At 36.5% G+C, this 25,821-nt stretch overlaps 1 protein-coding gene across 18 annotated transcripts in view; it reads left to right on the forward strand.

The window, feature by feature from the left end:
* Tcf4 (transcription factor 4) overlaps window positions 1-25,821 on the forward strand; it is a 348,091-nt gene that overhangs the window by 222,552 nt on the left and 99,718 nt on the right. For 11 of the 18 annotated variants that reach the window (XM_048806171.1, XM_048806164.1, XM_048806170.1 and 8 more), the window contains 2 exons: window positions 133-262; window positions 830-879. The exons of 3 other annotated variants lie outside the window; for them this stretch is intronic. In XM_048806171.1, the coding sequence (XP_048662128.1) occupies window positions 133-262; window positions 830-879 (180 nt within the window). Of the gene's footprint in view, window positions 1-132; window positions 263-829; window positions 880-12,159; window positions 12,960-25,821 lie in introns of those variants that run through there. 4 more of the 18 variants (XM_048806169.1, XM_048806166.1, XM_048806178.1 and 1 more) reach the window with 2 other exon arrangements.

A 25,821-nucleotide genomic window follows, 5' to 3' on the forward strand; every position in this document is an offset into this window, starting at 1 on the left:
TGGTAATTGTCTCAGCTCAGCAGATGCTGTTTTCTCTATTGCTTGGGTCTAAATAGTACTAGCAATCAGTTGAGGGGTGGTGAATGTCAAGAAGTAAACTTATGTGTTTGTTTCTTCTTCTTAACCTTTTAGCAGAGTCTCCTTGGAGGGGACATGGATATGGGCAATCCAGGAACCCTTTCGCCCACCAAACCTGGCTCCCAGTACTATCAGTATTCTAGCAATAACCCCCGACGGAGGCCTCTTCACAGTAGTGCCATGGGTAAGGTCTTCTTCTGTTTGAATGCCTGAGTGTCATTTTTCTTTTTAAAATTCCACCCTCTCACCCTATTTCTACTCTACCTTCTCCCAAAACCCCCTAAAATTTGGCTTGTCAGGCTGGTGGCCCCCTCCCCAGTAGCCCACTGGGCAGATAGATAACGTTAACAATGTATAGCAGCAAGAGAACTTTTTTTGGTGTCTGCTTATTTCTGGATTTCTCTTGGCGACACACAGAAGGAACCTTAAAAAAATTACAATGAATTAAGAAAAATTGTTGACAGTGATTAATATCCAATGCCACACCAATGCACTCCTTAGAAATTGNAAAAAAAAAAAAAAAAAAAAAAAGAAGAAGAAGAAGAAGCAGTAACAAGTTAAATACAGCATCTTTATTTTTATGAACAAGGCAGAATTGATCTCTGCTAGAATTAAAGGTGATAGTGGTAACGATGGCGCTGTGGGAATGATTTAACAAATTCTGGTCTAATCTCAGTGGCTTCCTGGGATCATGTATTTTAGTTTGGAAAATGGGCCTGTGAGAGCTCACCTCATCTTCATTTTCTTTCAGAGGTACAGACAAAAAAAGTTCGAAAAGTTCCTCCAGGTTTGCCATCTTCAGTAAGTACTGCTTGTTTCTCTACTGTTCACTTTGTTCGGTTTTGTGCTGCTGTGAATGAGCTAGAAGTCAATGTGATTCCATGCGCCCAGAGAAGCAGGTTTATCCAGAATGTGGACGAGGAGGTAGGAATGACCTGCAGGTCCAGCTACCTGGTCCACTTTGGAGTGATTAATTGAGCATCCCAGAAGACTGGGTGGTCACGTTGGTATTCAGCAGGTTAAGCTCTGAAGAGAGCCTTGAAAGCGGGCCTGAGGTTCCAGCAGTTTTACCTGGATAGGGCTTTCAAGAGAATGAGTATTAGTTTCATGTGTTGGTTAAATTCTTTTGTCAGTATTATGATGATTTATGGATTTGCATGCGAAAGGAGATTTGTGGAGTGGATTTAGGAAAAATTTACATGGGTTTCAGCCCAGAGTGCAGGGAGAATGTCTCTATCTTCCAGAAAGGTTGCGGAATAAATGTTTCAAAGGTAGCTGCCATAGTAGCTGTTTGCGTCTGTTATACCAGGTGAGGACCAGAAGCACCCAGCTGTAACCAGAGCTTTCTGGGTCTTTCAAATGGCAATGGCTGGAGCTGCTGAAGCATCCCAGGCCCAACACAGCAGAAGTTGGTTGTGATCACAATAAGAGCATAGATTTTTTTAGGTCCTAGATAATTTATTTAATATTCTTGAGAACTGATATCTTTCTAGTAGTTTTCTCCTTATGTGAAATAAAAAGATGATATCCTCCCTTCTTTCCCTGTTTCCTCCATTCTTCCATCCCTCCTTCCTGGGTGTAGGTTTGGACTTGATTTTGTGGAGTACTAGTATTGGAAAAGTATGGCCTGATTATAACTTCATATACTTTAAAATAAAATTATATTTAGATTTCTGAGACTATTACCCATCAATGCTTGCATGTTAGTTTTATTTCACTTTTAATAAATTAGAAAAATAATGGGTTTTGCAAATGTGCTAAGATTAGATTAACACAAACACCTGTGTATTTGACTTGATTTCAGTTCAGCTCATCCAAAAAAATTATTAAGTGAATATATCAGAATAAGTCTTATCAGAAAAAAACACAAATGTTGTATGCTGATTATTACAGACTTGATGATGTTGAAGAAGCATCACAGAATTATCCATAAATATGGAAAAAAAATATTGTGTAAATAAAACTACCAATGGCATATAAAATAGTCATTTTGGACTACCAATAAGTCATTTAAAAATGTGCAAAATTGTTTTTCTTTGAATGTCTATATTGTATTGAAATTGAGTAATATCCCTGAAGGTTTTTTAATAAGCCTATTTTAAGCTTGAAGTTAGTGATTGGACTTAATGTTGATGACATTTTAGCTTTTAATTGCTTTATGATAACTTCAAATAATATAGTCCTCACAGCTGTTTACATTTTAAACATGCCCTGAACTTAGTATAGACAATATTCAGTATATTAAATGGACCTTTGAATGTTCTGAAATGACAGTTAACGCTATGGTACAAAAGCTACGAAAACCAAGCTTTCATATTCTATTTATGCCCCATTTTTCTCCAGTGCTAAAATTATGCAGAAAGCTACTCAATTTCTAAGGAGTGCATTGGTGTGGCATTGGATATTAATCACTGTCAACAATTTTTCTTAATTCATTGTAATTTTTTTAAGTATTTCCCAATAACTTACTGGCCCTTAGAGAAAATTTTTCCTATTATAGTTTTTTTTTCTTTGCTATTAAGATAATTGATAGGTTACTGATGTGTTGTGATATGCTTGGTAACAAAATTATTTTTGTTTTCTTACTAATAAATAAAAGTTAGGAATTGGAAATTTAGTTTGTGTTATTTAATTTTGGCTCTTGATCATCAATTTAGGATTAACTCTTCATAGAGAATTTATCTTGGCTAAATGTTTTAATGGTCCTTATGGAATATTTTAGTAACTAGCCCTTTTTTGAAAGACAGGGAAGAGGAAGAAAATCCAATTTCATGGAAATGTTATTTATTTATTTATTGAGCAGGAAGAATAAGATAGTTTGGATAATTTTAGAATTCAGAAACCTATTGACTTGGTACTCTAAAAATATTGCAGTTCTGTTCTAATAGCAGTTTAACTTAGTTTATATTAGCTTTGTTGTATGTGTTGTTTGCTTATTGCTTACAGCAAGATCCTGTGCCTTTTCATCACACAAAATCTGTATTTTAACTTGATTCCAAGAAACAGTCTGTACTATTCACTGTAACACTTGCTCTTGTAGCTCTAGATGTCTGTATTTTTAGACCTCTGCCATGCTTGGTTATTCTTCTTGAAAATTCAAATATAATTTTGAGTATTTATCCTGTAAGAGATACTTCTAAAACTTGTTTCAATAGTGTTTGTACAACAGTGAAAAACTGGGGATAGTAAAATGTTTCTTTTGGAGTGATTATGATTAGGTAAAAACTTATATGTTTTCTTCGATACATATTTACCATGATAAATAGTAATAAATCTGTCACAATCTGTTGTGTAAACTCACTTTTTCCCCCCTTTTGAAATAGGCCCTCTCTCTTCTGTGACATAAAACAAAATTTACACTGTGACATTCCATAGTCGGGTATTATTTTGCAAAACCTGTATGGATAGAGGATGGATTTCCTTTTCCACCATTAGACTGGAAAACTCTCAAAGGAGTGAGGGGACTGCCTGGCCCTGATTTGAAAACTGATGCATCTGTGGCAAGAGAAACATAAACCTGGCCTAACATCATGCCACGGATCTGGCAGGATCCTTGAGTGTATGTTTGCATGTGTGCTGCATATAGAGACCTCAGGATATTGTGGAAGTGTGATGTGGTATATGGGCTCGAACCCCATGAAGGAAAGGAGGACTGTCGCTGTGGAAATCAGAGGCCTGGGGTTAGGGCTAGAGTGATTTTGTTAAGAAGAGGCTATGTGAGAGTACAGCTAACCACATGTCCACAAGAGCCCTGCTTATTGCTATAGAGCATGTTCATGTTCTCTGTTAGTATGTTGCTCTTTTCTATCACATCCCAGTTTCTTGTGGCCTTCAACTTCTGATGAGACCTTAGTGTGTTTGGTTGATGCCGTGATTTATTTTGCATGTCTGATCTCTTGAATTTGCATGTGAACTTCTCTGCATCTTGTTTTTCTATGTTGAATCACATTAAATTATAGACTTAATATTTTGCCTCAACTATTCTTCCTAGCAGATTTCTTGGTTATGTATGACCTGGTAATCAGACACAGTGAGCCAGGTATTCATGCAGGGAAAAGCATACCATATTAAATTATCCTTTGGGGAAAATACTCCGGGCTTTCTTACCAGAAATTAACATGAAAATATTCAAATCTAGAAAGTAACAATTTTCATGTTGTGTTAAGTATACTTATCAAATGCACAGAGGGGGAAAAGCAGATATTGTCTTTCAGGATTTTTTTCTGTGGCAGCCAACACATGAACATATACAGCCTTGACATCAAAATCGTATACATTTTATCAAAAAGCATTAATAGCAGCACCTTTTCTGCTTCAAACATGGGTGGAATTTGTCCCCATTTTGTAATCTAGTTTAAGCTTCGGTGACAATCTCACCAAGACCTCACTTGGGATTTTGGGAACTTCACAGTTCTCTGGAAATGTGAAGTTTTTTGTTCTAAGAAATAGGTTCCGATCTTCTTTATCTCCACAGATATTTTCTCAAACTGTACTTTTCAATAAAAGTCTATTTTCTGCCTTTCTTTCTTTTATTTTTGGTTTTAAATTCAGGAGGATCTGGTTAAAAGTATCAGGAAAAATGGATAATGCTAACAGTATTAATTATCCTCTGGGTTTTCCATTATATAAAAGCCTTTATATTTGAAGGTTTCAAACACTGTTATTGAATCCATATTTTTAGCTATTCTAGAAGGGAAAAAAATCTTTCTTGCACAAATACTTGTAGAAATCAAAATTTAATACAGGAATTATAAATTGATTTTTTCCTTATTAGGTGTCCATGATAGATGATTGGAAAATGCGGTACTTAAAATACATAATTCACCCCATCACTTTTGACATTGATCATAAGGAATCAGATTGATACAGTCTATAATTCAATTGCTTTTTCATGTCAACAAATTTTAGCTTAAGCACTAATGAAACTTTTTTCTTTCTTTCTTTTTTTTTGAACACAATATCTTTTTTTATTTTTATGTGGTTCTGAGGATCTAACCCAGCTCCTCACACGTGTGAGATGGGCACTCTACCCCTGAGCCGCAGCCCCAGCCCCAGCCTTAATGTAACTTTCTTTAAGTTAAAATTTATAAGAGAATATTACTTCCTTACATGTAAACTGATCATCAGCCACCTGGCCTCTGTCCTATGTAGGGAATTCTAGAAATAGCTAGTAGTCTGATAAACTAAAAGGGAAAGGGGTCTGTCTCTTCAAGGTTTTTTTCTGGAGAAAGAGATACTTGGTGAAGTATAACTTAGATATTTACTCTAAAATGTTAGGATAGCTCGTTACATTCAACTTTAAACTTAGTGTACCCATTTTCTAACTAAAGCTATTGAATATGAGGTTTGGATATTCAAATTGTGCTTAATAAGTATGAAAGTGAACAGCTAGGAAGGAGATTAAGGTCAATGCCGTTAAATCATCTCAAATAGGACAGAACTATTATTCACACAATTTACACAGCATATAAAACACGTCACTGGGGAACACTTTGAAAGCTGAGAAAATATTCATCACAAAGTATTTTTTTTCTTTTGTGCAGTTAATACTAAATTTGATGAATTTGATTCCGGAGTGATTATGACTAGGTAAAGACTTATATGTTTTTGCAATCTGTTATGTAAACTCACTTTTTTTTTTTTTTAACTTGAATTGAAGGCTTCAAGTTCAGTATATGTATTGTTTTCCTGGAAACTGATGTCGCCGTGTCCTCTCTTGCTCTTAGAGTTTATGATTTTTATGAATTACTGGTCCATGAACCAAGTGCAGGAGGATCTTGATATTTGTTTTCAATGGGGGTTCTTGTTCCCTTCAAAATATCTTAAAGAGTACACACAAGAGACATGAAAATGGGCAGCACATACCCCATCAGAGCATTCCAGTCTTCCAAAAGTTTCCTAAAAAATTTCTCTATTTTTGTTTGGAATTTTGAATTCATGAGCTCCTTCTTCTACAGTCCTGCTCCCCCTCAACTTCAAAGCCCATTCCTGCCCTCTTGAAAAAGAAGAATTCAGGAGTACATATTTTAAATATAAAGAAATGTAAGCGAGAGGACAAAAATAAACGTGAACCGCAGATGAAAAATTTGTTATATTTGTGAGCTATCCCTGGATTATCTTTGAAAATGAAAAGGTTGCCCACCGCAGACAATCAAACAAAACACCCCCTCTGCATTCCTTCCAGCACATGCTCTCTGGCCAGCAGTGTCTGTTTATCTTCTCACCAGGTTCTTCGAAGGTAGGCATGATCCCCACCGCCCCAGTGTGCCTTTGTATCTTGAACCAAGCTTTGAAAATACGGCATCACTGCTAAGATATACCAAGACTTTTGTGAAGATTTCAGCAACTGGAACAGTAGCCTTTAATGTAAAACTACGCTCATTTTTGGAGAAAGGAGAAATTTCTTTTAGGGAGCTGTTGTTTTGAACCATATTTTTGCCACTTTCACAGAGTAGTAGATATTGGTATGGAGTGGTTTTATTTCAGAAATCTAGAGAAATCGATGCAAGACTGTTTTACCCAGAGAATTATTGCAGGGCTTGTATGTATTTTGAAATTATAAAACTTGTTCTGTGGTAGCATGTGGCTTGATTGTTAATTTATCATATGTTTATGGGATAATCTAGATGTTAGGTTTGATATTTGGTTGAATACTTTTTTTTTAACTTTTAAAAAAGTTCATCGATTGAAGCAGTTTATATTCTAACATAGCAAAATTCTTTTTCTTTTTCTTCATTTCTGATAATTTCTGCATTTTCAAAGCATGTTTTTCTGGTTTCAAACATTCTGAAATTTTTGTTGGTAAACAGTAAACTAGAGTCAGAAAGCCTAAGTAAGATTCAGGAAAAAAAAAAGTGTCAATAATTCTAAAAGGATAAAGAGTTCGTTAAAAAGAGCAAAGCTGTATTTTCTTATGGCAGAATAATTATGGTCAGGCTGTTGACAGACACCTGCTTTGTTTCTTTTTTAAAGTAAATCGCACTGAATTTTAAACTTGCATTTCAAAGCAATAGGATTCTCAGCCTGGATCCCTACTGTCCCAGCATGTATTTGTGTAGCCATTGTGTTCGTTTTAAAGGAGTGAGAGCTTTTATAAAATGCAGTGCAAAATTTGTGGTTTTAATACTCAATTATTTTATCTCAGAGCAGCAGCATGTGTGTGATCCTGCCGCATAGGTGTAGTTATTCCTGGATCCTAGGCTTCACTTGAGCATTCGCTCCCTCTTCAGAGAAGTTCAGGTAGTGCAGAGGACTGCATTTTGTAAAATGTCAGGGTTGAAAATGAAGACGATTTTAAGTTTTGGTGAGACGTGTAGATTTCAGTTCCAAAGAAACGTGAATGCTGTATTTTTGAAAAGAGGCTTTTATAATTTTAAGAATTATATTGGAGGGGATTAATGACACTGGTGTCGTCTCTCCTAATTTTGTCATCTGAGGAATTAATCACAGTATGCTGCCAGGGTGGAAAGTTGGTCTGTAAGCATCTACTAGTGATCAAAAGAGGTGCAGTGTGTATCCTCGATTTTGCTAAATTTATTTTGATTATTCAGTGGAACAGAGGACATTCCTTGGCTTAGTTAAGCTGTCTTCATAGCCAACTGTAAAGAAAATTTCTTGGTGTGTTGCCATGTCTGTAGAGATTAGAGGGTAATTCCTTTGTGAAACATGGACTCATATTAGACTTATATTTTCTCAGAAAAATGACCCTTATAGTACATTTAATCGTGAAAATTGTTGTCATTCTCTGCCCACACATACAGAAACTGTCACTGTCACTACTTAATGTTATCACTTAGGGATTTTAGGAAAATACTGTTTTGGAATAAGTATTTTGATAACATCTGAAAAAGAATACCTAACTGCCTGCAGCAACCTCCTCCCTCCCAGCCCATATCATTCTAAAGATGCCTTCTGGATTATACTTATAATAATATTGTAATGGCTTTCATTCTACCGATTGGCACAGTATATCATTATATCATTAGCTGCTATGAGAAAGCAGTTTCAAGTAGGTGGCTGCTTCTTAGCATTAATGTTTTCAAGTAACCCTGTGCAGGGAATTGGGTTGTTTCACAGGTGCTCAGGTGTATTAACACAAGGTACAATGTTATTTCCTGGCTTGCTTGTTACAAAATGAACTTGAAGCACAAAATAACTTCATAGCAAGTAGGGTATAAAAGCTGGGACTTTAGCTTAACAAAGTTCAATAACTTGAGACGTTAAAAGATGAAATCAAAATAAAATGCTAAGAATGCTGAAGCTCATTTCTCTCTCGTTATACTGAAGCTGAGACTTTAAAAGACAGTTCATGGCCTCGAAATTCAGACTTGTTGAGTCAGTTTAAAATTTTAAACCACAAAGCTGAATAGAAAAATAAACTTATTTCTGCAACTGGTATAATATTTGAAAGTATTGTTATGTTAAAAAAAGTTATGAATTCTGACACTTAATATAGAGGCGTATATTTCAGGAGTGAAATTTTATTACTAAAACCCTGGGGTCCCTCATATGGTGCCTTTAGAAGAATTTTATTTTTAAGAAGTATACAGGATGTTGGCACATATAATCTATGACTTAATTGATACAGTCAGGTGAAAGAATATGGAATTCACCATATTTATTATGGGAAGATATAGTTGGGATTACAGAATTCAAAACCAGATAGGCAGCTATTTTACCAATGAATGCTGTTTTGTTTTCCTTTTAGTAAATTGCAGCAACAGCTTCCATGTTCATGAAACCCTCCAGTAACAGCCTGGGAGCACCCAGCTGGGGGAAGCATTGTCAAAGGTTTTCATTCAGTCAGTTATTGCTTTCTTCATTTATGTTTATTCGAAGCGCATTTTTCGGCCAAAGACCAGACACACTATGTGACACTGAGTGTGTCCCGCTCCTCATTGTACCTCTATTTAAGTCAGGAAATGTCACCACTGAGGTGCTTCATGCTTGATGAAATCCACAGTGTGGTGTCACCAGCATTAAAGAGCATGAAGTCTGGTCTTCTAAGAACATCCTGTGTTCAAACAATAAACAGCCATGGGTAACTCATGTGGACCTCTCAGTCTCCTTCCCACTTGTCACCACCTTGAAGAAGGGAGGGGACGTGGGTCTCTTACATCTATTTTCCTCATACAAGTCAGACTCACTCTCGTGTGTGTATTACCTGGTAATATAGCCGCATGCAGTCACAAAGTGGAGGAGGATGAAAACAGCATGCGCTGGAGATCAAGAGCCTTCCTGACTTAATGTCTTGATGTCCTCTACTTATGCACCCAGTGGTCTTGTTAGGTCACAAACCTGTGTAATTGTCTACAAGGTAGGTGTACGTGGTGCCTGTGTAATAAGATGATGCCACAGCTGGGCAAGGTGGCACACACCTGTAATCCCAGTTACTGGGGGGGAGTATAAGTTTGAGGCCAGCCTTCACACACAGTGAGACCCAGCTCAACATAACAAAATAAGAGAGGACTCAGTACAGTAATAGAGCATCCCTGAGTTCAATCCTTAGTACCACCACCAAAACAAAACAAAACAAAAAAAAAAAAACATCCTATCAGAATACTAATAGGAAATTCGTACCATGGTGCTTATTCTGGGCTGAGCCTGTTACAAGTACTTTGCATTTATTCAGCAATTTAATCCTAAAAAATTTCCTATAGTAAGTATTACTGTTTCCTCATGAGTAAAGAAACTGAGGCACATTGAGGTGAGGGAACCTATCCAAGGTCATGCAGCTAGTAAGTGGCAGAGGTGGAATGGAAACCTGGCAAGTCTGGATGCTTTCTGTGCTGTTAACCACAATGCTTTTCTAGCAGCTTGCAGGTTATTCAGCACGCTCTGTAGAGTAAAAAGACCTTTCTATAACATGGTGGTTGTTAACTTTAAAAGTGTTACACTATCTGGAATAAATTAAATATTCAACAGTTTAATTTAACTGCAGACTGCCCCTCAACACCTCCATATACTGCCACAACCTCTGCTCAACTCAGAGGATCAATTAGAGAACTCAGGCCACCCAGGAAAAATTTCTGGACTAGAGACAGTATGATCTAATGGATAGAGCTCAGCTGCAGTTTTTGAGTTGACTGTGCTGCTTACCAGGTATATGCAATGCCTATATGTAATATTGTTGAATATTGCAAATAATAATGATAAGCACTGGCAGTGCTAACTTCAGCAACAAGGTAACTGCCTTTCTTTTGGCACTTGAGGCAAAAATCTGATATGACAGCTTACTTGTGAAGAGTTAGCAGAACAGAAAGACCAGGATCTCAATTGGCTGCACACTACTATCAAATGCAGGTCACTGGCTTTTTCTGAAATTAAGAAATATGACCAGTGCTTTTTGTATATCTTCCTCCTTACATCCCCAGCCCCATCGGAACCAAAGCACCTAGTCAGCTTTTCAGTGGTGAGACCAATGGTGTTGTGGAGCTGCTGATGGTACTGATGAGCTGCCTGTCCCTGCTCTCAAAATGGGCCATCAGGCCAAGATGCTCAGAGCTCCTCATGGTGTGATTTCCTCAGTCAATAATTTGCTCATGTCAACATCAACCCTGCCACTAAGTGAGCAGGAGATACGGGCTCTTTCTTTCATAATAGGTCAGTGATTTTCTAGAATAGGCCAGAAGCCCATTTACCTGAGTGATGCATGGAGCTTCCTTTCTGTAGGGCTGACTCTGGTCCCCCAGCTGAAGGGAAGGTTGGGCCTGGGGGTTTAACTTCATTTGTCAGGAGTAAGGTGTGTGAATCAGGTGGGCCCTGGTGGCAGCTTGTCTCTCTTATAGAATCAAGCAGATTTTAGGTAAATTTTTAACATTACACAGGAATATTTGTACAGGTAGTTTCAGGTTAAAAAAAAAATCAAAGAATTGCTGGATTTAAGCCTTTGCCCTATTATAATGTGTCTCTTTTGCAAGCCACTGTTGAACTTATTAAAAAAAAAAGTAATTTTGCTTGTCAGCTATGGAAAACATTTTTTCCTCCTTTTTATAATAAGGGCTGGTTAGTTAACTCTTGCATTTCAGCAAAAATAAATAAATAAATCTGCTGAAGGTGGTGGGAGGGTAGCAGGAGCATGGTCCCAGCATTCTACAAAGAATGTCTTTTGCCAGGCAGTTTCAGTTTTCAGAGAAACCAGGCACTGAGTGAGATTTCTCAGGAAAGGTCCCTTTTGACCTGTGAGCCCTGAGCCTCTTCCTGCTGCCCCTGAGCAGGTAAAGACGCTCCGGTCCACAGAGATGCTGTCTATGTCTGGGAAGGCTGATAGATCCGATTTAGACACCCTCATTTGTAGTCATTGCCACCTTGTGGATTACAAAGGATATTGGTTTTCATCAAACTTCCATTCCAATTTGGCTTTTTATGGCAAGTACACGTTGGCAATGGATTGCTTGTGTTCCTCACCAAAAGGATCTTCGTTTGTTCGGTAACACCTCACTTCTCCACTCACAGTTCATTTATGATTCTGATGAGAGTGTTTTTTCAGGAAACACACATTTCACTTTTTGACCTAGGAGCATCTGTTAGAATTTTTTTTTTTTAATACTACTTTGGCATTCTGAAAGTGTTAATGTCTTTCATATCTGTTTAATGCTATTTAGGGATATTTATGATCACCTCTTGGTTACTCAGGGTAAAGTGTGTCGCAATTTTTTTTAAACAGACAGGAAAGCATTCACATGAGGAAACAGATTGCTTTAAACATGTGCTTCCTGTGACAGTAAAAAGAACAAATTAGATTTAACACTGTGTAATGAATGCATAAATGTGTACATTTAAGCTTTTAAAAGCTTTATGTTCAGTTTTGGTCACAACAAAAAATGAGTCACCTGTAAAAATTAGAGATGCCTCTGGTATGCTCAGACCCCTGAAATGTCCAGCAGTTGCAAATCCGAACCCACGATGCCTCACTGGGATCATAAATAGCATGGTTTGTTAATGCTGGTAAGAACTAGGACTTTACAGGACACATTCAGAGGTTAAACCAGATTGGGAGTCTGATAATGTGCATTGAGCAAAGAATTTGAAATGTATTGGGGAGGGGAAGGATTTTACTGAAAAATCAATTAAAAATTTTTCATTTTTTTCTGAACCAAAATATTCTTTCATGAAAAAAAAAAGAGAAAGAACTCTGTGATGTTTACTTAGCAGCATTTACAACAATTTAATAATATAAGAAAAGACCCCTTTTCTTATGTAATTCAGCAGCGGTCATGAATGCTGGCTGGCAGGGAATGAATAGAATCTGAGTTCATATTTCAGGTTAGACGCGAGCCTTGCATTGGAGGGCACGAATTCTGTCCCCAGCAGAAGAGTAGAGTCGCTCATGGCCATTTCTATCTGAGCCTGGCGGATGGTGTCTTTCTGTCCCCTGTGCTTTCACAGCTAAGGATTTGTGGCATGCTCACCATCTCTCTGGCCAAGCAGGGCCGGGACAGAGTCCCTCAGGGGAGGGCATGTAGTTTGGGGACATCTGACTCTCTTATAGCGCATACTGAGGTACTAATATCAAAACAGACTGCTTGTTGTCGCACGGTGGGGCAGCGCTTTTTTGGCTGCCGTGGTCGAAATGAAATGGGCAAGCTGTAGTCCGCTTGGCATCAGAATGGGCTGAGGGAAGCTGGGAAATCAGAGTCAGACTGTGAATGCAAGTTACAGCCAATGGTTAACTTCCTTTTTGTGTGTCACTTGGCAGCGATGAGACTGATGGCGATTTTTTTTTCCGTGGGTTAGAGTTCAGTGCCCTGGGAAGAGCCGTAGACGCTGTTACTGTGCTTCTTCATACAGTTGAGTTGTGTTGATTTCTTGAGGCCACTACAGCTGTTCCAAGGGCCAGCTCCAGGAGCTCCATACATGGCCATCGGACTTCGGATGCAAAGGTAATCAGAGGAGAGGTGGTCCACAAGGAATCTTGCAGCTGATCTCACTAGGCAGTCAGAGGGAACTCAGATTCTTGCAGAAGGCAGTCATGCCAAAGCATAATACCGTGCACTTGAATGGATGCTCCTCAGTACACAGACACCCAAAGATATTTTTAAATTATCACCATTCCACACCCCTCATCTCACATAAAAGATTCAAATCAATTTTGAACTGTCTCGAAAATGCAGGACTAAAATAGTTCAGATTGAATTCAGCTAAAATGACCTTCTGCTTTTTGGGGGAGGCTGTTGCTCTTTGGTGAGCCACATTATTTTCTTTGAAGATTCATTTGGAAGAGAGTTTGGGTGAATTTCTAGCCTTTCTCAAGATACTCCTCCCATATCTCTGTTTGCAAAGAGCTTTTCCCCAAAGGCGAAAAGAGCGAGTTGCCATCTTGAGGAGTGAATTGCATGTTTAGTGAGCACCACATGGTCTCAAAGTTACTCTGGAATTTTCAATATATCTGATTGCTTTCAAATACTATTTATTCCCTCAAAACTTCTAAACATTTTCTGTTTGTGAAAGATATCAGGAAGATGACCAACTACTGACAACCCTAAAAGCAGGGAAGGAAGCTTAGAAACAGAATACCATTTGTCTGGTAATTAGAGTGCATCTCTTAAGAGTTCGAGAGAATTCTGATTAACCTTTCTGTTCCCACATTCGCACATAAAATTAGCACACCTTTTAAATTATTATCTAGTATTTAAACACATATTTTTGAATCTTCTTAATGCAACAGGTTCTAGAGGCACTAAAAGTGTGTTAGAGGTTTCTAAAAAACTTCATTTTTCTTACATTTTAAATGTTCTGTTTGTGCAAAATTTCGAGAATCACCATAAGGGCTTCTTTGCATTTTTAATTTAGTAACTAACATATGAATAAATTTGCATATTAATTAGTTGCAGATTAAATCATGCATACATAATTGCCTCCTTACTGTGTTTAATGTTTGTCAAAATCTCCAGCCTGGTTTGATGGATGTCGTATGAAAGATTACAATTTGATGTACCCTTGGAAGTATTTACACCAATAATGCAAGATTCTTAATAGCAGAATTCTCTAGTTATATACAGTTACTAATAAACATGTAAGATAGGTACATGTCCCTTTGACTAAAATTTTTTTCTTTGCACCAAATCATTTACTATTCATAATCATTAATGCATCCCCTAATTATACAGCATATGTCTGTTAACCCTTTCATTGCTGGTCTTCAAATGGTAGCTTCTTTCTTTTTCTTGCCCCCTAAAGAAAGCAAATTATTTTGATAGTATTCTGAAAACAATATTGCCTTTCACATATTTATCTACTAGTAGGTAGGCATACCTCCTTTGCCATTTGTTTTAACATACAATTAAGAATTATATTATCACTTTGTATTCTCTACAGAAAATCAAGAAATGACCCATGTGCACATGCTTTGTAGCGGATGGATTTTTTTCCCCCTCTTTTGCCAATGCTGAAAGCAATTCAGATATTTCAGATGCTTTATATTAAATGGTTAACTCTATAGATAGGTAGATACACCCATATACATATTCTATTCAGGAAGATAATTTTGGATAAATAAAATTTCAATTATATTTTATCTATTCTTAATAGTATAATACATTTAATGTATTATCAAATACAGACTGATTTTTTTTTTAAATACTGAGATTGAGGTCTCTGCTGTAGAAACTGACTAGAGAGTAGATGCAGCTGATTTGGCATGGTCAGAAATGTCATTGAATGTTCTTTTAAATTAATTTCTCAGGTATTTAATTTTTAAGTTTTATTTCACTCGTGTAAAAAGTAGACCAAGTGGCTTTTTTTTCCCTATTTTGATGTCTAAGCTGTTTATCACACTGTATTACCCTGCATTAATGAGTATTCCTACTGTGCAAAATTTTATCAAAAATATGGTGTGAATGTCATTTTTAATTGGAAGTTTATACAGTCAAATTTATAGTACACAACAAAAAATATGTACGTTCTTCTGCTCCAAGCCCTTTTTAGGCTATTGATCTTTTTGTGTAAGTATTCATTTTTATCAGTCCAACTTCAAATTTAGTTTGAAAATATGGACAACTATTACTCAGTTCATATAAATACTATTGTTAGAGAGGGAGGGAAACTAAGGCACAATATGATTGTATTGCTTTAATTACAAGAGAACTAAATGTGAAAACCTTCAAGTATAGATTTTCAGGGATCCCTTTTAATCGTGGAAACTTGCTGATCAATTCCGTACGTTCCTCAGAAGTCATAGCATCTGACTTCTTCCTGTGTTTCTGTGCAACGCCTTCCATTTGTATTCCTCGTAGAAAGGCAGAGAGAGGTTAAAATGAGTCAAAGAATGAACAGCTGATTTCCTTTCTTTGATTTTTACATAGGAGACATAATACCTCTGGTCGCTTACCTTAGGAACGTTTCTTCCCTGATCACAAGACACAAAAACTATTTTCTTGATTTAGCAAAACATTCTTTTACAGCATGAAATATTGCATTACATTATTTAGCAATGTGAAAAATGAAATGAAAGCTGCAAAACTTAGAAAAGGAAGCAGACAGTCAGACCCGAAACATATTTATCCACTGCCATTGTGCCTAGGTAATTCAGGGCATATGGTATGTAAATGATGTTTGGAGATCCTTGCCAAATCTACACACGACGGGATAAATTAAGGACAGGTTTCCTTGGGTGTTAAGTCCCATGATTGTGGCCGGCACACTCCCTGCTCGGATGGATGTGTGTGCTTTCTTGTCTTTCTGCAAGAGTCTCATCCAGCATTCAGTGGCCAAATCTGGTCCTCAGACGGCGTCATCCTTTGTAATTCCCAAGAATTTTAAATTTATTTTTATTAAATTTAAAATATAGTGCCAATTTCCCAAACCTGCCCCTTGTTCCCACATTTGAGAAATGTGTCTGAATAATTCAACAGTGTATATTTGGGTATTAAGCCATTTTTAAATGGGTCTCCTTGACAATGGAAACTGAGTGCCTCAGCCACTGAAGAAAGAAAGGTGGTTCCTAAGGAGTGGCTTTTCTCTAGGTTGAGATTAAGGTCTTTTCTAGAAAGAACAGTGAATTATTTTGGCCAATTAATAATTTTAGTTCCAAGTTAGCCCAGTTCTCATTTATGAATTCACTTTGATAACACAAATGACTAGTATCACCTACTGTATTTTTTTGAATTATTTTGAAGTGTATGTACTCATTTCCAGAAAGGAGAAGGCACTAAACCCTTCTTCATTTAAAACTCACTTTACAGAGCCAAGAGGTTGGCTATTTCCTTTTTTTTCTCTGAAAGCAATTTCTTTTCTGAGCTGCGGATCTAAGCCCATAGTTTCTAATGCTTTAAATTATCTATTTTGATTAGTCTTGGAACCATGTAATTGGAGATTCTGGTTAGAAGCTATGGCATATCCCTTGCTCCGATGATAATTCATTGAAATACCCCTAAAAAATGCCTTTACTATGAAGACTCTGAATATGAGATTTACATGTTGTTTATAAAGGTTACTCCAGGATATTTTAAGGCACATGGAGTATGATTTAGGATATTTTATTGTTTTTCTATTAAGAAGAATGCTTTAAGAAAAGCCTTTTTTTTTTTTTTTTTAAGGATAATGATCTTAATATTGTGGCTTTATTTGAATTAACAGTCCGGGCTCTGTCCCCTCTGCTACCATTTCATTTATGGAAAAAATAACAGCGTGCTGGTTACTCTATGGAAAATGGAGTTAGGCTCAGTCCTTGTCCATTTCTCTGTTAATTGGGTAAAATCAGAGGAAAAAAAAATGCTCTTGAGAGCAACATAAATCAACACTACTTGATGCTGATCCAACTTAAAATTCAGGCAAGTGGTCTTGGTTCCAGAGGAGTTCATATAATTACATGTAGCCCTAGTTGGCGAACTCAGGGCAAAGTTATTCTGTGACTGTCCCTTGGTTCATTGAAACTACTTTTCACAGCTGTGCTTGAAACTCAGCAGCAGAGAGCCGAAGCAATATTCACTGGAAAATAAAGCTCGTTTGCCTTTCAACCTTACTGGGAACTTGCAGCCTAAAAAACAACAAAAAGAGTAATCACAGTTGAGATTACAGAGTCCAGATGAATGCATTGCATAGTTGGGTGTAACACACAAGTTGACTTACTTGATACCAGCACCCTGAATGCCAAGGTGTTCAGCATCATAACATCATAGGTTTTAAATGTCAGTCATTGGACTGCATTTGAAATGAAGCACCTGCGTTTTATTGACAGAAGTCAAGGTATATCTGAAGATACTGAGGTGTCTTAAGGGGGTGTTTTTGCCGGTTTTTGGCAAGACTGTAGATAATAAAGAAAAAAATTCAAGTATTTTCATGTACTACAAGGTTCAAAAATGACTTAGCATTTTTTAAATTTTTAGAAAGGAAAGCATATAAAGAGAAAGAAACTAGATTTGCATCTCTACAGATGACTCTGCATAACAAATGTAAGGTTCTGGCAATTTCTTCACAAACATCTGAAAATAAGGAATTATAAAGGAAATCCAGACAGGTCCTTAACTGTTGCATTGCTACTAGGTGTCTCTATGATGACATCAGTTTTGATACCACCTTTTGAAAAGGCAACCCCAACTACAATGATAACTTGTTTTAGTATTTGCTTTCAGATAAAATATTTCTTAGTTAAGGATATTAAAATTCTATTACCATTTGTTTACATTCAGTGAGTTTTAGGTATGTTTCATAAAAGATAATTTTCTTATCTTAAACGTATTTCAAACTACCCTTTACAAAATCTTACAAAATATTAATTCCCTTCTTTTAGAATTGTAATCATTAGAATTCTCTTAATCGAATATGAACATCCCAGAGGTAATTAGGAATAAAGAATATAGTTTTCTATCATATTGTCCAGAGGCATCTGTAACTCCCTAAACATTAAGAACCTCTGATATCAGCCATAAATTGTCTATCAGTTGAGTATTTACCATTATATACTCGCTTAGCATAGACTTAGCTTAAGGACCAAGTATCAGATAAACAAAGTGTGGCAAATATTTATTACACATCTAATACACATCAGACTTTAGGTGAGTAGACAGCCATTGAGAAGATGTGGGGAAGCCTGGCGTGGTGGCACACTCGTGTAATCCCAGTGGCTCAGGAGTCTGATGTAGGAGGACTCAGGTTCAAAGCCAGCCTCAGCAATTGAGTGAGACTGTAAGCAACCTAAGGAGAACCTGTCTAAAAAAGAAAGAAAAGAAAAAGATGATGTGTGGAAAGATAAATATAGGTAAATATGGGCACACGTAGTTATATAAACAAGAGTTCACTGTATAATTCTTTGTAGGGACCAAGCACCATTGATCCTCCTCACAGACTAATAAACAGAGAGATTATATGACTCAAAAGTTCAATGATTGCCAATGCATTCTAAATAATAAAATGGCATCACCCATGATGATATAATATGGAATATGAGGTGAAATCAACCATATGGTTTACAGCAGGCATTAGTAAGTTTCTCTTATTAGCAGACTTCTTTTAACAAAGGAACATTTTTAAAGTTTTTTTCCCCCCTGAAATGCCTAAAATCTACTCAAGTGGAATATGTTGGAAAAGAAAACAAACAAAAGTTAAATACGTGGGAATGGCATGACAAACGTCTGCTTTTTTCTTGTTTTCCTCCACATCATTGGGAAATAATGTTTAAGCCGCTGGAGAATCGGGTGTCCCTCAAAGAATATGCTGATAAGCGTGTTTAAAGTAGAATATAACTTAAATAGTAGGGGTGACCTGCCAAGAGAAACCAAGGTACACATAAAGCAAGAAGGAGCCTATGTCACACCTGTTAAGTGGCCTAGCAGTGTCATCTCTCAGAGTGATGATGCGTGTATCCATTTTAATGTCTTTGGCATTTTGTTGGCACTCTTAAGTATGCCATTGAGAGACTAGACACCCTGAACAAGAGAAAGGAAGGTAAGTTAGATACTTCACGCCCCACCTGTGAAGTGTGCGTATGGATCAGGATGCTCTCTGCCTGCCCAGCTCATGAAACTCGGTCCTTTCCTAAATTTCAGCAGTTTATAATCCCATTGAAGGAAAGGCCAGGCTCATGAAAGAAATGATAATATGTAGAATAATTCCTCATAGTGGTGTATGGAGTGTTTTTTATCAGTGTCAAGTTACATAGAGCACTAATGACATTTTTTTTTTTTGGTCTAATAATAATAAAATGCCCACTTTTCCATTTCATGGTTTCATGAAGACTTACTCTTACGTTGAAGTTACAGCTAGGTCTAATGTGCTTTCTAACTATCCTCCTCTCTCTGGACTTGATGGTTTCTGTTATTATGGAAAGGAAGGAAATAATTTCTTTTTGTTCCACATTTACAAAATAAGCAAAATGGGCTGCAGCTTCTACTGTGTGCATAGACATCGGAGGGTGGAGCAAAAACACTGTTATAATCTCTGCTCTTCATAAATTTATAATATTTGGGGCAGTAAGTAGATGCATGATTTATTTTACAACAGTTCATAGCACTGAATGTTTTGGGGGAATACCATATTCTTGAATATTCCTTACCTGGAGGTGTCCACCACACGTTATTCTGGATCAGAGAGAATGACGGATCTGGCATGGTTAAGACAGTGACCACAAACATTCTGTGCTCTTCTGTCTAGCAGCTTCTGTCTGTCCATTGCCTGAACATCACACGGAATATGGTTGAACATTTGCTTGGTCAACTGCAGAAACAACTTCTAATGTATTTTGTGTTTTCAGAATTGATTATCTAGAGATATTGTCTCACAATAAAAGCATAACTTAAAGAATTTCAGAGTTGAAAATAACATTGGGTGAACACAACTGACCACTGACTTATTTGAAATTTTCTGTAAGGAAACAAAGATTTAGACAGAGCTAGAACTTGCTCAGGATTTGAGAGCTACTTAGAAATTAAGCCAGAATGTAGAGCATCTTAGTTTCTGGCCTCGCCATTATACTGCTTACTAACAAGGCCAAGAGGACTGGGGATGGAGAGTTCATCCTACATGATCAGTGGAAGAACAAGAAGCTCTGATTTATTAGAAACCTTTGAAGAACAAAAGGATAAGTTAATTTTTTTTTTTACTTTTTCACATTTAGTAGCTTTTCATCTGAAAATATATAAGCAGATGTTTAGTTACTGTACTAATAATGTCTTTATCCAGGAATATTTAACTTTTAGAAAGCTTGATAGATATAAGATAGTTTTTTTGTTAAGTATATTTTTTCATTGCAAACGGTATGAGAAACTGATGAGTTAAAAATATGCCAGTCAACGTTGCTAATAAATTTGAAGGGCACAGCCCATGTTCAAAATGAAAATGACTGGAAGAACTCTGGGTATTGATTGTATTTTCTATACTCTCTGCTTGCACAAAATAAATGCATTTTCTCTACAGTGATATTAAGTAGGTAGGTGCCCAAACCCTGTAAAGAATGTGGCTTCCAGGCTCTGAACAAATGCCAGAGAACACATCCTGTACTGCAGTAAAGGGAATCTCCCTTGTGGGCAAGAGTGGGAGAATTGACCTGTTTGGGATTTTTAAGTTATTTTACCTTCATCAGGAATTTTTAAGCTGTTTTACCTTCAGAGTGCATTTGATAATGGTATCGAAGAAGGCAAAAATACTGACAGGTTGGAAAGTGAACACCCTGTCAAACAAATAATAGAACTTGCACACAGCATGATGTGTGCATCATAAATTTGACAATTTGGCACTCTTAATAACATTGCTATTTGATGACCTCGAAGATATCCTTTTGAATCCATCTTTTGCCTATCCGTAAATGGATGGAAATAAGGTCAATGCTACCATATGACTTTGGCACTCACCACCCATAGAATTCAGCTGGCTTACTGTTAAAAGTCAGAATTGGGTCAATATCCAATTTTTGCCAAGCCATTCTACTTGAAATGCTGTTTACATTCAACACGTTTGTGCATATCAGTTTTATTTTTAAGCTTAGGTTTTTTCTTAATTGCACCTTACCTTTTTAAAAACAATTGTTTTGGGTTACTTATGGTATTTGCTTAAAGCTTTGTCTCTCAATGAAGATGATATGAAACTTATCTCACATATTCCTTTCTGGTCATGTCTGTATTTATGTGTGTGGTAGGCATTTTAAATGCTTATGATGAACAGAGGAGGGAAATCATTAATTTTTAATGGTGAGTATTTAAAATTCAAGGTCCCTTTGAGTTGAAAACACAACATTTAGATCAGGAAAGGATCAGTGATCAGCAGAAGCTTTGGGCTATCCATCGACCTTGAGGAGGCTACCTGGAGTCTCTTACTTTTTCCTCCTTGAAATACCATCAATTCTTGCTCAAAGTATCTGGTTTCCAATTCCACAAAAGAATATTTTAGGCAAAATTTGTATAGCACATGAACTTGAAGTAGACACTTCAGTTAAGGATGTGTACAGGATGCTTACTGTTAAAAGTCAGAATTGGGTCAATATCCAATTTTTGCCAAGACATTCTACTTGAAATGCTGTTTACATTCAACACGTTTGTGCATTTCAGTTTTATTTTTAAGCTCAGGTTGTATGATATTCATTTTCAAACATGTTTTTTATTCTTTTTACTCACTCTTTTTATTCTGTGTGTTACCAGAGATCATCACTAAAGTATTTGAAAATTGTTTTCTGCCCAGCAATTTGTTGTTCTAGTTGGTGTCCAACAATCAAAAGGAATCAGCAGTTAGAAACCTCAGGAAATTGCTAGAATTCCCATCCTAAAGCAGGTTCACAAACCCTAGACAAGTCTGTTTAGAATGAAGATGACTTTCCTTGTGCTACCATATTCCCCACCCAGTTATTGAGCAGTGCATTGGGAAGCCCGATATTTAGTCACAATTTTTTTTTTAAAAAAGGTATACATACTGTGCCCAGATTCCAATCGGCTTTATCAGTCCTTTTTTGTCAGAAGTGTTTCAAATGTAATCCTGCACCCAGACAAATAAATCATGCAGGAATTTCCCTTTAACTTTTCGGGGAATTCTTTTTACACATGTACCAATTTGAAGGAAAAAACAAATGTCCTCCCATTTCATTGGATTCAGGTAATGTGGTGGGCCTGCTAGCTCTCTTCATCTAGGAAGTGCAGCGGTCTGACTCAGCTTCCGCCATATCTGTTTTTATATTGTTCAGGGTAATGCTTCCTCATTGTACCAAAATAGAAATGGTTTGTTTTTGTATCAAACTTGGAGATTAACTATGGATTACACTGGGTTAAGATAAAGGATTTTTTTTTAAAGAAATTCCATTTATCCCAGAGGAAATAGATTAATAGCCCAGGGAAATATAAGAGGCATAATGAAGTCTTTTCCCTTAAAGAAGTTACCTCTTTTGGTCTTCGTTGTACTATCTTTGCCTCATTTCATTTACTATTGGAGAGACTGGGTAGTAAATTTATAAACTTTTTAAAAATTTTATAATTTTTTTATAAATATCTTCATGAAATTTAGGAAGGGAGAAGTGAACTTCGATTTGAGTCAATCATGCAGTTTCCAGTGGAATTAAACATAAAAAAAAAAAAAAAATCTGTGTATTCTCGTCCTGCGCCTTGACATTTTGCTTTGCCATGTCACATAATGCATCAGCTGCATGTTCCCCTGTCTGCAGGAGAAGGCCATTTTATATGCTTGGCTTGTCGAATATCATAGCTGTTATGTTCATGTGGGTAATGGGAATGCTAATAGTGTTCTTTATCACAGAAAGATGAAAATATGTGGAAAAGTGGGGGAAATAAATCTAATCAAGTCTAAGTGAATACAACTATTAGGGAACTTGGTTTTCACATTTACTCTGCCTGTTGCTGTATGTCTCCAAAACAATATTTGTCTGTGTAAGTTTTCCAAATGTCACCAAATGCAAGTAAGGAAACCACCTCCTTCCTCTGAAGGGAAACAGGGCCAAAGAAAGGTGCAAGTCAAATATTTATGAAGCAGAAGTCTGGTTAAATAAAATTAGCCCTCATTACTTACCTTTAAAATCAATGTGAATTATGTTATAATCAATATGACCACAAGCTATCTGACCAGCCATGAGGAAAATAAATATTTGGTCATGTAATAAATTATTTGAATGTCTACATAGGAACCCAGATCATCCAAAAACAGACAGTTGAAGATAACACAGAAGTCTCTGATCAAACCACAATTAGAAATTAGATTTTTATAGTTTACACTGATATTTTTATACTTTTGTGTGATAAAAGCATCTTCCAAATGAAATTTGTTTATATTTGAACAAATACTTTAAACTATCATACTTGATACTATCTAAATAGTGTCAAGAGAGTATAAGTTCATGCAGCTGAAAAGATTGAGATGCACTTTATCTGAATGCACCATATAATGTGGATTGCAAAAGTTAAATTATGATTCCAATGGATGGAAGTAATTTTTTAAAACAGTAAAAAATTTCATTGGTTTTTTAAGAGAACATGGGTATTTTATATTCTATAAATCTCAGTACAAAGACAAATAGAGGAAAGTACACACAGGCAATTTCTTAGCCTTCACTACTACATTACAAGGCTGTCTCACGTTATAGTCATTAGAACCAATATTTAGGGAGTATGTGGAGTCTGTGTAAGTGCACGTGTGAGTGTCTGTATCCTCCTTTTGATGATTAGATCTTTTATGAAGTTGTATTCATACTTAATAGGACTTTTATCATTGCAATTTAAGTTGGATATTAAATATTAACCCCTCCTTCCTATACTCTAACAATTTATTAAAATTTTTATAATAATACACATATATGCATTTACTAAGTAATATCAGTATTAATTTAGCTTGTGAATTAAATCACTTGTTTATAGTGACTCCTACTGGAGAGCAAAGAATACCAACTAGTATAGCTTCTGAATAAACTACATTTGGTAACACTTCTTTTTAAAAGTAGCATAGACAACCCCTTTTCCTGGCTTGGCAAAATTTACTCTTCATCTAACTTTAAATATGAGAACACAGATTTGGATCCTGAGACATCAGCAGATGTAAGTATCACAGGTTTGAGTATCTTAACTGTACACATATACTTCCCAGGTCAGTAATGTTGAGTACAAAGTGACCATGATTGGATATCTGCTTGGTAATGGAAAGTTTAGCATGGTGCTGTAGTTTACAGTTTTATTCCCTGTTAGTAGTCTTCTGTTGCCTAAATCCATTTGGAGTGGAGATTATTGTCCTGATGCTCTTCAGGGCGTCTTGCATGGAAGAAATAGCAGGAAAAATGAGGAAACACACCATCATTTATAGCATGCTGCTGAAAGAGGGAGATCTCCTCTTATTTAAGCTTAGAGGAAATGTGTATGTAAGGTAGATAGAGGAACTAAAACTCAAATCTGGGATATGGCTTGGCCAGAGTGATGCTTCTAGGGAGTAGCAAGATTGTCCATCTCATACAGATATGTCTGACCCTCAAGTTTAAGCCCTCTGCATTTCCTAAGTTGCACATAACCTGGTTCCACTGTCTTAGTAGCTTTATGGTCTGTGAAATGTATGAAATGTCATCTAAGGTTTTTTGGGTATTAATTCTCTTGTCTTTCAAGGGAGAATGATATTACCTATCTCAGAGTACTGGTTATGAAGATTAAACATTGAAGGCAATTGTATGTGCCTTAAATTGTATATTATGATAGCTGTATTAAGTACTGTCTGTTTTTAAAAATTTTTTTTGGTTCAATACATATTTACCTAAGGTGGTTATTTTATTTATAGTCTTGCTTTCTTGCATTATGCTATTAATCATATAGTGATGAATGTCACTATTCTCCCTAGGGTGTGATATTTACCTAATTCAGCTATGCTAGGCAAAAAGGATCAGCATTGTAGAAGTAAGCAAATATGGTTTGAAACACATAAACAAACTTTGTTCAGTAACTAAATTAGGAGCATGGACTTGTTCAAGTTCTTTGATGTTGAGAGAAATGGCATTCCCTCCCTATGACCATCATTCATTCATTCATTCAACCCATGCACTGAGCCATCTCCCTTATTCTGGGCAATGTGCAGGGCTGTGTGTGTGTGTGTGTGTGTGTGTGTTTATTAGTCTTCTTTGGACTTTGTAGTAACTATGTAATGTTGTAGAACAAAAAAAGGTAGAACCTAGTGTAATGAGATCTGTGATTAGGAGTTCAGTTCTTTGTCCTGTCTAATTATTTAAAATGTGTATGATTTTCCCTACTTCACAGTTAAGGCAATATTCTTTAGTCCTGTTTTTTCATGTTGTTCAAGTGCCAGGTCACATCTCTTGGCCCCATAGTCAGGCCTCCAAGGGCAGGAAGAAAGCTGACATATCTCTGAATCCTGTTCATGTCTCGGATCAAATCTAACCCGAAGTTGGGAGTCATTAAGAAAGTGGTTGAATGAATATAGAAATTCAAAACTGTTCACTTGGATGTTTGAACTTGGATATTTACTTGTTCCTAAATTCACTCATTCATTCATTCATTCAACAAGATTTTATTGAATGTACTCCTTGCTGTGGATATCAAGCCTTGGGGATTTCTAGTTAAATAACCCAAATTTCTTGTGATAACTGTTGATTTGTATTGTGTTGCCATTTCTGTTTCACCTCAAATATATTTTGTCAGGGACTTTTTGGAAAATAACAAAGAGAATTGCAAACTTTTTAGATCATAGAAGAAAGTAAGAATAATGTCCTTTAGTAATTGGTTTTACTGGTAAGAATTTTTTCCCTGAAAGTGACAGGAACACCTGGCTCTACTGCCTATCCGAGTCCTCAATGGTGCTTTGTAGCTGAGCACCAGAGTCATGGCC

The sequence above is a fragment of the Marmota marmota genome, unplaced genomic scaffold, assembly GCF_001458135.2.
Source record: "Marmota marmota marmota unplaced genomic scaffold, marMar, whole genome shotgun sequence".
Lineage (NCBI taxonomy): Eukaryota > Metazoa > Chordata > Mammalia > Rodentia > Sciuridae > Marmota > Marmota marmota.